Raw genomic sequence first — 14,776 nt, forward strand, 5'->3', positions numbered from 1 at the left:
ACCAATATTACGATTCATAATTGGTTTATTTTGGGTTAGGTTGAGAGTGCTGTTTGTGGCTGGCTGTGTGACGTTTAGGGGCTCTGGGCCTACTGTGCTCAGACACTTACAAAATATACATATATAAGGGCTCAATCGCTAAGCAGTTGTTATATTCTCCACGTAAGCAGGTTTATCATTTAGAAACACTGCGGATCGATCTGTGTTTTGATGAACAAATATTATGGTGATGCATGAATAATAACTTAAAGAGGCATTCATTGAGCCTTGGATTGCTCCTTGGATGGGCAACCACCAGCGATATAGCAGGGCTATGTTGACAGCAGAGGGCGGTGCATAAAAATCCACCGTTGGACTGTACTCCGATCCATCTTCTATGCTCCGAGCAGCGTGACCCACGGGCACCAGTAGAGCGACGAACGAGGCACACGTTCTTGTGAGAGCACGGTGGCCGGGTACCATAACAAAACACTAATTTGGCGGTGGTCAAATTATTAACGCGGCGCGTGGATGTGTCATTTAATGGCACCCGGGTTAAAGAAGAGAAACCACTAAGTGATGCAATTCCACAGAGGCTCGCTTTGAACGGTTTAACAGAAACGCATTGTACCTGTTTTTGATTGCGTTTTCCACTCGTTAAGTGGCATGCGGCGCCGCGATGGCGAGATGTTAACGCCCTCGCCTGGTATACAGGAGGTCGTGGGTTCAATCCGGACCCTGACGCCTGGCGTATATTTGGAGTGCGCGTGTCTCTCTCGCCGTGGTCGCGTGGATTTTTCTCCGGGCCCTGAACGTGCGTTCAGAGTATTCGGCTGCTATAAAAGTCCACGTGATAAGCCACTTCATTGAGCTATCATTCGTGGCCAGGTCACTTCTGGAAAAGAGCTATACAGCTCAGTGGGCCTTACCTGGTAAAATAAAAACAGTTGATAGCATTACCAGCTGATTTGTTTGTTTTATGCGCCATGAAGAAGGAACATTGCCCGAAACGTCACCTATTATATATTTTTTCTTTCCAGGCCACGCGGTGTTATTGACGAACCCGCCGATTGTTATTTTTGTCAATTTCACCCAAATATTCCGATTGTGTTGTTGGCTTTAACACACCTTGCGACGAGGAATCCTTTCAGAACACTCAGAGGGCATTGCAATTCTCGTTGTTGGAGAACGGGCCCGCGGAAGGGGATAGTGCAGAGCTACCTCTGAGATCCCTTCAAGTGATCTCTGGTCCACACATGGTGGAGGGCAGCACTTTCCCACCCGCTCGGCATACGAGAGTAACATTCGTCGCATGATAGTCGAGCTAACGTTTAATTTCTGGAGAGCCGGAATTTACGTAAGTTAAGTGCGCAACCACATTTTTTTGCGATGGGTTGTTTTTGTTGTCGTTGTGCAGTCACTGTTACTGGGCTGAGACTCGCTACACTTGAGAGAACCTGGTTCAATCACAACTCAGTCTATGTCAGTCTATGGGTGTATACGTAAGTCCGTGGGTCTATCCGTTTCAGGTGGCTGAAACCTGGATTCTATATAACAGCAGTAGTCAGCTCCGACCTCTGACCTTTGCGCCATCCGGCCACATCCCGTGCACCAACGTGTTTATTTACATGACGTTCTTTCCCAATTTTACGCAAAATGACAAATGAATGGTCATTTAAGCGATGTGGGGCATCCTCCCAAAAACGATCGTATAAAATGCTTCATGGCCAGCAGCGTCACTCACCGCAAAATCCGCACGTAATCCTTTTGTACTCGCACAAATCTCTTAATGTGAGATATTTTGTTTGGGCTTGGGTGAAATAGCAGTCAAAATAAGGACCTACCGTCGCCAACTATTACGTTCGTCACGTGTCACTCGAGAGTTGGTGTGGAGCGGTAATCTGTCGGACTTCAAGGCACAGACACCACGATCTTCACATCCCAGGTTTCTGTCCCTTGCCATTCCAATTAAGAGGTGTCCTAGAATATCTTGATAACCCACAAAATACCTTTTTTTCCAGAAAGTTAAGTGTCAAGTGAGACTTTCCTGGTTTACCAATAGCAATGACACCATGCGGGTAACGACGGTAACGGCGTGTGTTTGTCCGCACGCCGGCTTCCGCAAGAAGGCCATGTCGAGCCAGCAGAAGCAGCCCTACTCTACCACTCTCTCCCTCTCTCCCACTCTCGCCCCCCTTTCTCTTCCCACTGTAGGCTCCCGCTGGAAGGCCATGTCGAGCCCGGACGAGCAGGCCTACCACTCACGCCCTCTCCCCCTGTCTGTCCCCGCTGTAGGCTCCCGCTGGAAGGCCATGTCGAGCCAGGAGAAGCAGCCGTACTACGAGGAGCAGGCACGGCTCAGCAAGCTTCACCTGGAGCGCTACCCGGGCTACAAGTACCGGCCGCGGCCCAAGCGCACGTGCATCGTGGATGGTCGCCGGCTCCGCGTGGGCGAGTACAAGGCGTTGATGCGCTCGCGCCGCGAGGGCGGCCCCGCACAGCTCTACCCACCCAGGTCGGTTCTTCTTCTTCTTCTCCCCCAAGCGGTGGAGTGACGTCATCATCATCATCATCATTATCCAAAATATAGGTTTTTTTGGGGTTAGATCGCGCAAATATATGAATGTGTCGTTAGACCCGCCACCACCCGACACAGCCAATTAGCAAGGCTTGTCACATGAACAGAACGTGCCAATCCGTTACGAGTACAGCACGCCGGTGTGTTGGAGAGGAGAGCCACGACATTTACAGTCTGAGCACGACGTTTCGACCAGTAACTACAACCAGCCTCATCAGATGACAGCCAGATGTGTGAAACGTCGTGCTTAGATTGTACATTTTGTGGCTTGACTCTCCACCACACCGGCGTGCCGTACTAGTAACGGATTGGCACGTTCTGTTTACGTGAGAAGCCTTAGCTAATTGGATGATATTGGTCGCGAAAGCCTCCTGCTGCGTGTTAAAACGTCATCATCATCACGTTGTCCCTTCCACTCGCGTCTCGCTTACATTCACAAACACAGCCATTCATTGAAATAAACGCCGCTAATTTCCACCGGGAAGCCAGCCAAAGAGCCAGCAGACTCTGAGACACAATGTCACGGGGCCCCTTTGTGTCCACACACGCGCACACGCATGGCAGCGCGAGGCATAGGAAGCGAACCAAGCAAATGCGTAGGGCCCCCAAGTGGTTCAAGGGGCTCCCGATTTTTTCGTCCACATTTCTCTTATCTCACTCTGTCTCACTCGTACGTCTCTATCTCTCACGTCACTGCACCTCTACCTCTCACCGACATCTCTTATCACTTCACTGGATCGTCATCTCTTCTTTATCTCTCATCCCACTCCATCTCTTGTCTCTTGTCCATGCTTCTCTCTTCTCACTCCATCTCTTGTCCACATATCTTTTTTTTCCATCTCACTCGGAATGTATACATTGAAAGGAAGAGCGGAGAATGGGCGAGGTGGGGAGGGGGGGGGGCGGGAGAAGTGGGGAGGGGGGCACCCAAAAATAATATCTGCTCAGGGCCCCCAACGTGTCCACACCACCGCTCGTTGCAACGCCTGCGCACTCGAGATCTGCCCCAGCATGCCCGGCGGGTCAAAGCCAAAGACCTCCTTCGTGATTTGGTGTGTGGGGGGTGGGAGGGGGGAGTGTGGGGGGGGGGGTGTTGGGGAGGTGGGTGAGGCCACTTACTTGTAGATTCAAGTTGGTCACCGGTGTTCCGAGGTGGCGGGGGGGGGGGGTGGGGAGGGTGGGGGTGCTTTTAACGTTCGGGTCGGCGAAGGAAGCGAGAACATTGAATCATCCCGGCGACGAATCGCGGCGGAGATTCGACGACAATCCGAGGCTCTCGCGCAGAGGGGAAGAGGAGGAGGGGGGGCGGTAGCCGAGAGCAGTGTTTGAGCTACGACTTCTTAATCCGACGGTTATATTTGGTGTCGGATCCCCGACACTTTCACATAGCGTTCCTTGAATAGAGACGGGGCCCAACTGTTGTTGGCATAGCAAAAGGCAACAGTTGTTACATGTGTCTCTTCTCCGTCGCTCCTCTCGTTCTCCGTGGATGTGTTTAGACGGTGGGGAATGATAATTGTGAAAGACAGCGAGCATCATCGGCACCAGCATCAGCAGCAGCCGTTCGTTCTCCACTGCTGGATGACAGCCACCCTTTATTGACACAGTGTCTCCCCCCAGTCTTGTGCAGCTGCTAAACCAAGTTGGCGGATGCTTTTGTTCGTCTTCGTCATGCGATCATCTCGGGCAGAATATGAAAATACGTGCAAATTAATAAACGAAACAAATAACATGCATGTATGTATTTTTAACTTATTTCGCACCGTACGTAGCCAACCGTGCAAATCGGAGGTGCGGGGGAAGGACAACAAACCAATAGTATTGACGTTCAATGGACTTCCTTTGCAGAATAAGCCTCGTGGTGAGTGATCGTAATGAGCGAATGTTATGTACACGTTTAATGAAAGGCGTTATCGTAGCTAGCGGTTGGTGGGTCACACGGATGCCCTCCGGGGTCGTGTTTACGTTGTGGTACGTCAGGTAAGCAGATGTTGGCGATGGTGAGTAGTTAACTGGTAGGCATTGGTGTAGTCGCCCTGGAAAGTCATAACCGTCCTTGACTACGCCCCACTGCTTGCCTTTGCGATCTTCTGCGCATACCACAATGTCACCGTAACGTCTCACCTTTGGTCGCGCTGTTTGTGCGTACGTGTGTGTGCATCTTTGTCTGTGTGTGGAGCGGTAGTGTAACAGTTATCTCGCTGCGCTACGAACCCGGCAAATCAGAGTTCGATTCCCGCTCACGGCCAACACCAGTGGCGGCGATTATCTGAACCTGTCATGGGCCTCCCCCAGGTTGACTCAGCCTCAAATGAGTACTTGGTGTGGTGTGTAAACATCACCAGCACTTGTCCCAACAGTCTGTTAAGGCTATACGGCGGATCTTTTTCTTTGCATAACAAGCAATGGCGCAGTGCATTGCGAGTATAAACCCGGTGAGTTTTGATTTCTGGCCAGGCCTTTTATCAGTGGCGAGTGATGTTCGAACCGTTTGGCTCGGTCTTACACAAGCGCCTTGCTGCGGCGTTAAAACTGTCAGCAGCCGCGCGTGGTAATTGCCACACCGCGGCCATTTGGGTGCCGAGCCGGCGTTTTTCGTCGGTGCTCGCTAAAAGGAAGCAACTCACAAGTCCGTCGAAGGCTACACGGCGGAGCTTTGCGTGTATGAGGTGGATGTAAAATAAAATATTGCCGGCCCAACGTCGGCATGTCGTTGGAACCACATGCCAAAGTTGTCCCAACGTTGTCCCAACGTTGCATCAACGTTGCATGTGTACCGGGTCCGACGGCAAAAACACCGCTTAATTACAATATCTGCAAAGATGTCAACATTTGCATTTAAACAACAAAAACCCATCCCTCGTCTAACCATTACAAAAACCTCCCCCCCCCCGCCCCCTTGTGCTCTTTCCTTCCGAATAGTCCCACGTCGCAGGTGCCGCTCACGCAGCCCGGCTCGGTGTATCCCTCCGCCATCGCCATGGTGACGAGCGGTGGGGGCCCGGCCTCCTCGGCGGCAGCGGGCCCCGCCGCCCACTCTCCGTCACGCGTCCAATCGGAGTGCTCGAGCGGCTCGGCGAGCCCGGACTGCGGCCCGCGGCCCTTCCACGTGCACGCGCTGGCGGCGGGCCGCCTGGGCCTGGGCCTGGGCGGCGGGGGCGCCGCCGCGGTGCGCGTGGAGACCCTGGGGGGCCGCCGGGACTTCGAGCGGATGGACTACCGCGGCGGCGGTGGGGTGGTGGCAGTGGGGGGCACGGCGCGTCAGGCCGAGGACGAGTATTACGGCGCGGAGGCGCGGCTTTACGAGGACTACGACGAGGCGCGGGGCGCCGCCTCGGACTACGAGAGCGAAGGGGAGACCGTGCACTCCGACAACGGCGGATTCGGCCTCGCGGGAAACTGACTCCTACTGGGACAACTGTTGGAGGGGGGAAGAGTTTTTATAGCTCGTCGGATTCCTCCAGTATAAATCAATGTTCTGATTATTGACTCCCGAGAGCGAAGGTGGTGCGGGTGGACGAAGCGGGGTTTGGGGGGGGGGGTGATTTAAATTTAATCAAAAAAATTAACGACGCACGGCAAAACAAAGACTAATAATGAGACGACAACGAAGCGCTTGCACGGTCCAAGCTTATTTCGGGTAACGGCAGCGCGAGCCGTAAGTCGGGAATCAAAATTAGTCAAAATTAGTAATTTAATGTTGGGCCTATAACGACGAGTGAGAGTCTCGCCGTTGTTGGCGCTGGGACAAACTGTTTTGACTTTCGTGGAAGCGCAAAAAAGGGGGGGGGGCGTTGGTTTCGCTGCGTTTAAGTTTCACAACGAGCTCAACGCTTAGCAGTAAAAGCAAATGGACGCGTGCGTTCCGGTGACTTCGCTTGTAATCTTGAGACGACCTCAGTACGAGATGCGTTTTTTTTTGTTTTGTTTTGACGTTTCTTGTAAAAGGGATTGTTTTTATCAGCAACGGCACACACGAAGAAAAGTGTTGCGAAAAAGTGTTAACTTGTTTTCCTCTTCTTTCGTTGTTATTGCTGCCTTTGAAGCAGCCCTTGAATGCTTGCTATAGACAAGTAGGCCTAGTGAACTAGTCCCACGCAACAAGTATTGATTTTTTTTTTGACCACAGGCCTCATCCGGGGCCTTGTTGTTTTGGAATCGACTGAATTTTGATTCTGTTAGTCCGCAACTGTTAATGTTTATAGATCATCTTAGACCACAGTCAGATTCTGAACTGTTTTACTGCCTTTCCGAGTCTCGTTCGTTTTACTATAACTTTTTTGCGTCATCTTTTTTTTAGTTGACATATTAGACCGATTTTAATGAGCGACAAAAAAGTAGTCCCGCGAATATTGCTATGGTGTCTCGATTGTGCCAAAAACGATTTTTTGCACGTGACACTGAGTAGCACTTTACTTTCTTGTGCTGTAACAAGTATTTATAGATGAACAACATTGGTGTGTGTAAGTGGGAAGTTGAATAATACTAATAATGCTGAATAATTTCAAAGAAAACTACAAATGAAGGCGTGTAAACTTATGGCCTAGGTAGGCTTTGCGTAAACTCAGTACTTAGATCCTAAACAGGCGGTTTACAATGCAGTATGATAATGCATTTTTGAACAGTGGTCTGTACAAGACATTGCTGGTATGGAAAGAATTCAGGAACGTAGTAATACACTACCGATCGCAAATATAGGAACCGCTTAACTTGAGTCACCAAATACTTAACAATGTCTTAAACACTTCCTAGTTTTTTGGCTTTTACCCACTTCAACCAAAATAAATATTTCCAGGAAAACTAAATTCATATTTACCCTCAAATGAAGAAAAAAAAATAATACATTTATTCCGTAACATCTCGCCAGGATTTATGGGTTTTGGTTTCTAAAATATATGGCCCAATGAAATCTAGCTTACTGAAGCATGGAAGAGTAGGCCATACACTCTGTAGAGCAGTGTTCTTCATTGCAACTGGCGGACCCTGCTGCCCTTTAGTGCGGCCCCTAACGTGCGGTCCCCGACAATACAACGCATTTGAAAAAAACCCTTGCAGGCGGTGTGGCGGCCCTCACGCTGATCCGATGTCTTATCAGCCAAAATGCCCCTCCCCCCCCCTCTCTGTAAAGTAGTGAAGAACACTGATCTAGAGGCAGTGCCTTGAGCAAGACATTGCAGGGCTGCACCTTTAACCCCCCCCCCCCCCCCCCCCCCACTGACGTTCATAACCTACAACATCATCCGGTGCCCGTTGGCCATGATGCTGGCTATGAAGTGAGCTCAGTCTCCGCTTGGCTCTTAAGAGTGATTTTAGAGTGGGCTCAATGGATTTTGCCGCTTGCGTTCATGGAACGTCACTGGCCCTGGGTTCGGAGACGCGTGCTAACGCCGCTAGGGAGTACCCGCGCTTACAGCATTGGGGGGGGGGGGGGTCACACGCTCGGCAATGTTTTTGCCCTTTGTTGGAGGCAAGCGCTGCTTTGGCCAGCGCCAGTGAAGGCTACCACGGTGCAGCCACGAACGGGTGGTGTGGCGAGGGAGCACGCCCCGGCCGCCTCTGTCTCCCCCAAAGGTGGCCACACACGGTGACAGTTGTTAAGCATCTGATGTAGCACTTAGTTCCAAAGGGACGTTACTATTGCAATAGGGACAAAGTCCGATTCCTTGAAATCTCCGTGTGTTTAATTTTATCCCAAATTCACCAAACCCCATAAAAAAACCTGGCTTTTAAAAATAATTTTACACAATTACATAATTCGCCAATCATATTCCTGGGAATTTTTTTTTGCTTGTGTGAATGAAAACGCAAAAAAAATCTGGAACTCTTAAAAAAACCTTAATGTCTTAAACCTTTTTTTTACATTTTTCAAACGATACAAGTTGGCCTTATGCTTGTGCCTCTACACTCTACCTTGTGTATCTACGTCCCTCTGCGTCTTAATGAACCTTGTACACGTCTTACGAATTTCCATACCGCATCACTCCATCTCTGTTTAGTAAGCAAACTCCCCCCCCCCCCCCCACACTTTTTATTTTTTGTCAATCCACTGCTGGATGAAGACCTGCACTCTCCTTATCAGTCATGGGGGTTGTAAGACCATACTTCACAAGTGCGGGTTGGTGAGGGTGAGGCGAGAGTGGAGGGGGAGAGACCGTGTGGGGCCCGGGACAGGTTCCGATATCACCGGCAGATGATGTTAGCCATGGCCGGGAATCGAACGCTGAACACCTGGTTTGTAGCACAGTGTGCGTGAACCACGGCAACTTCACGCACTCTCCGTCACGTCTCTCGCCCCTCTTCCTACTTACGTCTTAAATATATCCACATCATCTCTATTTTTATATATTTCTCTTACATCTACTCATATCCCCTATGCCTTGCTGTGCCTTTTCTAAATGTCCATCTCTCAAAGTCTTAATCTCCCTTTGTGAGTATTTCTAATTTCTGTCTCCCTGGCATCAATCAATACCATCTCACACCGTTATTAAACAGCAATGAATATAAAACCCAAGGTTTTGTTTTTATTTCTTAAGTCTTAATGTTCTGTACAGTGCAGTATTTTTAACAGCGTCAGAATAATTTATGCATTTCTAGAAAACACCTGAATTGTCTCAGGCCGTTAAGAAAATAATTTTGAAAACGTATTTCAAGTTTTGTTGTTGTTTAACCCTTTCATGATTCCTTCTCGCAGCCCATGGTGCGTCGTCTTAACGATCCGAATATCTGAATACTGTAGAGTCTTAAATCGACGTTCGGCTGCAGACGTTTGTAAATTGCGAATTACAATCACGGAAGAACATCGTGGCCTGCCCCGAGCCCAGTAAAATCATAGCGAGCCCTCTTCGAAAATAAACATTTCAGATAAATTTGAGAGGACGGGCAACCTGGCTCTACCACGCGCGTGTGTGTGGCTTGTGATGGGCCTCAGAGCTGGGATATCCGATGATCAAGCGATCGATCACTCGAATGAACTATCGGTTCGAGTGCTCACGAATGTAGTTTGGAGAAAAGAACAATAAAAAAGTCTCCCTTCTGTTCCCCCGGCGTGTGACGCTGGACGGGAGGTGACGGGCAGAGCTTGTCGATGCCGTCGGGCGTAAATGGAGCCCGGGTAAATGTACTTCGGAATGAAGTAGCCGACGATAATTCTAAGCGGATACATCGACTTGATCTCGAATCGTCGTCCCAGCTCTTGGCAATGCACACTCTGCGACCATTTAAATATTGCAACAATGCAGTGCCCAGGGTTTTGCTCGGGAGGTTACGGACTTCGCCCGGCGTCGCTGAGATCCCTGGGTCGGAAACCCAAGTTTCAACCTCCCACAATTTAACCGCCGCTGTCCTCGAGTGTAGGGAGAGTTGACGGCCTCAGCTCGGTCACCCAAATGACGGCGCCAAAACAAACAAAAAAACCCATAGCATACAAGTTTCGTGTTCGATTCATTTGGAAATATTACAAAAAATGTTTGCTTTGATCAGCATGTGCGAACACTTTTTCAGGGCATGTGAAAGGTTTGCCTCTAGTGTGAATAAAGAGGCATCTTTGAAGTACAGTAGTCGTCTTCAGAAGTATTTCTTTGACATCTTCCGGAGATATGTTCTGACACTGGGTGGTAACACTGCTCGCTTCAAGAAGTTTGGAAGTGGAAATTGCTTCATCTATTTGACATCATGGCAAAAGCACAATTGGAACTGAGTTAAAATTTTAAAAATCCAACTTTGCAGTGTCTGGATGACTGTGTTGAAGAATGTTTAACACTGCCTGAGATCTTGTGTTTGAATGCGGGTATCATCCAGCTGTGAATAAACCGGGTTCTCAATGTTAGTGAGTTGATGGTCTCAGCCTTTGGTCACCAATGACTGTACAAACAATTATATTTGGTTTTATACTTGTGTGTATGTTGAACTTCTTTCGCACCACCGTACGTTGCCAACAGTGCTATTCGAAGGTGCGAGGAAAGGACAAATTAAACACAAAAAGCAGTTTCAAAGAAATGAATTTTCAATCTAGATTTTAAAGACCTTAGCATCAGAGGCTCCCTAATATCGAAAGAAAGAGCGTTCCAGACGGCCGCAGAAGCGCATCCGAAAGCGCCGCGCGATGTAGTGACCATCTGTGTTCGATGGCTAGCAAAAATGTTCGATGGCTAGCCAAAACACTTCAGTTCGCCTCGGTTTTCTCAAGAGGCCTTAATAAAGTGGCTGCCATCTTTGTTGAAAACGTGGTATCATCTGTCAGCGTTCATGCTGGTGAGGGGGTCGTCCAAGTTGACATCGGTGCCATGTAACCTGCAAATGAAATAAAGACCCAAACAAATACACGCATACTTATTCTCTCCACATTGTGATTAAAGCAAACGTTGGAGATGCGTCTTATGATCCGGTAGGTGTGTGTGTGTGTGTGAGAGAGACCAGATTTGTACAACTTCTTTTTTATTCTGCCGCTTTGGGTTCGCCCTGGTTTCATGGCCATTTTTTTTTTACTGACATCAGAGCCGAGCCAATGCAGGGCCCGATGGTTTTCCACTGACTTTGGCAGGGTGCCGTGGTGGCGAGATGTATACCAGGCGATTACTACCTCGCCTGGTATACAGGAGGTCGTGGATTCGATCCCGACCCTGATGCCTGCTGCTGTATATTTGGAGTTTGCATGTTCTCCCCGTGGTCGCGTGGATTTCTCTCCTGATCCTCCGGTGTTTCCCTCCACATTTAGAATCAACATGTGTTTCGAGTATTTGGCTGCTATAAATGTCCGCATGATAAGCTACTTCGTTGAGCTATCATTTGTGACCAGGTCGCTTCTGAAAAAGAGCTACATAGCTCAGTGGGCCTTACCTGGTAAAATACTAAATAGTAATAGTTTAAATAGAACCAAGCCGTGCTTTGTCTCTGGGTCAAGGAGGGCCAATGAGTAGCATTCATCGCATTTGTCACTTGGTTGATGCGGCACAGCTGGGCTTGTGCAGTGGAAAAACAACCCCAGCACCTCCTGGGCTGCATCGGGGCTGGCTTGGCATGGCCCCGGGCACAGCTCGGATGTGCAGTGGAAAAGAGGTTTTGTTAGTGGCCTCGTATCATCGAATTGTGCTGCCCATAGATCTCATCAATAAGATGGTCAGAATGGCTTGTTTATTATGCTACCAATTCAGCCAAATAGAAGTGTCCTTCACACTCTATCAAGCACTGGGGCAGTGCTCATTTCTGTTTTGCCCGCCCTAAACCAGTGGTGCAAATTCCACATTCCTGTAAAGGGGACCGTCAAACAGTTTGGGATATAAGAATAGGTTTTACCCTTTCTGGCAATAACATGTTAAAACACCAAACAGAACCCTTTTGCAAGGAATCATGTCTGCATTAACCACACACAATACTTGTGGTGAACATGCAAACAAAAAACATGCTCCAGTAATATATGGCATTGTCTTTTAAACTGATTGGTCCACATCAGAGACAGCTTTCTTTGGAGCCTAGTCTCACTAACAATGTTAGACCAGAGAACGCCAAAAAGCGAACAGCACAAAGACAACGCCACTATCAGGGCAGTTATAGCTCTGGGTGAGTAGCGACAGTGAGGGAAAAAAGTATTTGATCCCCTGCTGATTTTGTACGTTTGCCCACTGACAAAGAAATGATCAGTCTATCATTTAATGGTAGGTTTATTTGAACAGTGAGAAACAGAATAACAACAATAAAATCCAGAAAAACACATGTCAAAAATGTTATAAATTGATTTGCATTTTAATAAGGGAAATAAGTATTTGACCCCCTCTCAATCAGAAAGATTTCTGGCTCCCAGGTGTCTTTTATACAGGTAACGAGCTGAGATTAGGAGTCTGCTCTTAAAGGGAGTGCTCCTAATCTCAGCTTGTTACCTATATAAAAGACACCTGTCCACAGAAGCAATCAATCAATCAGATTCCAAACTCTCCACCATGGCCAAGACCAAAGAGCTATCCAAGGATGTCAGGGACAAGATTGTAGACCTACACAAGGCTGGAATGGGCTACAAGACCATTGCCAAGCAGCTTGGTGAGAAGGTGACAACAGTTGGTGCGATTATTCGCAAATGGAAGAAACACAAAAGAACTGTCAATCTCCCTCGGCCTGGGGCTCCATGCAAGATCTCACCTCGTGGAGTTGCAATGATCATGAGAACGGTGAGGAATCAGCCCAGAACTACACGGGAGGATCTTGTCAACGATCTCAAGGCAACTGGGACCATAGTCACCAAGAAAACAATTGGTAACACACTACGCCGCGAAGGACTGAAATTCTGCAGCGCCCGCAAGGTCCCCCTGCTAAAGAAAGCACATATACATGCCCGTCTGAAGTTTGCCAATGAACATCTGAATGATTCTGAGGACAACTGGGTGAAAGTGTTGTGGTCAGATGAGACCAAAATTGAGCTCTTTGGCATCAACTCAACTCGCCGTGTTTGGAGGAGGAGGAATGCTGCCTATGACCCCAAGAACACCATCCCCACCGTCAAACATGGAGGTGGAAACATGCTTTGGGGGTGTTTTTCTGCTAAGGAGACAGGACAACTTCACCACATCAAAGGGACGATGGACAGGGCCATGTACCGTCAAATCTTGGGTGAGAACCTCCTTCCCTCAGCCAGGACATTGAAAATGGGTCGTGGATGGGTATTCCAGCATGACAATGACCCAAAACACACGGCCAAGGCAACAAAGGAGTGGCTCAAGAAGAAGCACATTAAGGTACTGGGGTGGCCTAGCCAGTCTCCAGACCGTAATCCCATATAAAATCTGTGGAGGGAGCTGAAGGTTCGAGTTGCCAAACGTCAGCCTCGAAACCTTAATGACTTGGAGAAGATCTGCAAAGATGAGTGGGACAAAATCCCTCCTGAGATGTGTGCAAACCTGGTGGCCAACTACAAGAAACGTCTGACCTCTGTGATTTCCCACAAGGGTTTTGCCACCAAGTACTAAGTCATGTTTTGCAGAGGGGTCAAATACTTATTTCACTCATTAAAATGCAAATCAAGTCATAAAACTTTTGACATGTGTTTTTCTGGATTTTGTTCTTATTCTGTCTCTCACTGTTCAACTAAACCTACCATTAAAATTATAGACTGATCATTTCTTTGTCAGTGGGCAAACGTACAAAATCAGCAGGGGATCAAATACTTTTTTCCCTCACTGTACATCATGGGACCTTCCAAGAAACCTTTCAAGAAAGGTCCCCCGTGGTCGCGTGGATTTTTCTCCGGGTCCCCCAGTTTTTCCCTCCACATTTAATAATCGACACGCGTGTAGAGTATTTTGCTGCTATAAATGTCCACGTGATAAGCGACTTCGTTGAGCTATCATTTGTGGCCAGGTCACTTGTGAAAAAGAGCTACATGGCTCAGTGGGCCTTACCTGGTAAAAATACAAAGTTTAGTTCACATAAGAGAACTGAAAGAGACTCCTAGGGCTCGGCTGTTAAGGAGTTCGTGACGCATCGTTGGAGTTGTTGCGATGCCTCGCATATTTTCTGTTTCTCCAGTGACCCAGGACAAGAATGCGGCCGCCTCTGCCCTTGCAAATGATTCCCACGCCACCACCACAGTTGTTGCTCGCACAGTGCACGGCAACAGTTGAGCAGTCCAAAGAAATTATACAAATGATTTGGTGCTGCGTTGGCATCGGTAGTGGCGGTGGTCCACAAGCACAATTAACCAACAACAACAATTATAAAACCTCAACTAATTCGTCAATAACACCGCGGCCTTAAAATGAAACAATAAATCATCGCCGATGTTTCGGGCAATAGCCCTTCTTCTCGATGTTGCCATGAAGAAGGGCCATTGCCCATAACGTCACGTATTATTTGTCGTTCTCGTTAAGGCAGCGTTGTTGATAGATGTGTCGAGTTTATTTAGCAGTTTAAAGGAAAGAGTAAAAGCAAGAATAATAGTACAAACCACAATCGGATGCTTTAACCTAATTTTCCGGATTATAAGATGCTCTGAAAGTAAGACGCACCTCAATCTTCAGCCCGTTTTCAAAGTTATAGAAATCTGGTCTCACATGCACTGACACACTAACACATATACATACCGGATAGCATTATATTCTTGATTCCTGCATGAAAAAAAATGTCATATACCTTGCATGCAATAGTTGCATTTGACCCTTGCTGCCACGAGAGGCCCGTTACAGTGAGCACAAGTTCTGGCCAAATATTATGGGTTAATCTGTTAATCATTTTTTC

General features: G+C 48.1%; 1 protein-coding gene across 3 annotated transcripts in view; it reads left to right on the top strand.

The window, feature by feature from the left end:
• LOC116944419 (uncharacterized) overlaps positions 1 to 10,884 on the top strand; it is a 177,028-nt gene extending 166,144 nt beyond the window's left edge. For all 3 annotated transcript variants that reach the window (XM_076068541.1, XM_076068542.1, XM_032958011.2), the window contains 2 exons: positions 2,275 to 2,494; positions 5,480 to 10,884. In XM_076068541.1, coding sequence (XP_075924656.1) covers positions 2,275 to 2,494; positions 5,480 to 5,960 — 701 coding nt within the window. In that variant the 3' untranslated portion in view covers positions 5,961 to 10,884. The remainder of the gene's footprint in view (positions 1 to 2,274; positions 2,495 to 5,479) is intronic.
• The last annotated feature ends 3,892 nt before the right edge of the window (positions 10,885 to 14,776 follow it).

Source organism: Petromyzon marinus, chromosome 21, assembly GCF_048934315.1.
Source record: "Petromyzon marinus isolate PM22_M1 ecotype Great Lakes invasive population chromosome 21, UKy_Petmar_22M1.pri1.0, whole genome shotgun sequence".
In the NCBI taxonomy this organism is placed as follows: Eukaryota; Metazoa; Chordata; class Hyperoartia; order Petromyzontiformes; family Petromyzontidae; genus Petromyzon; species Petromyzon marinus.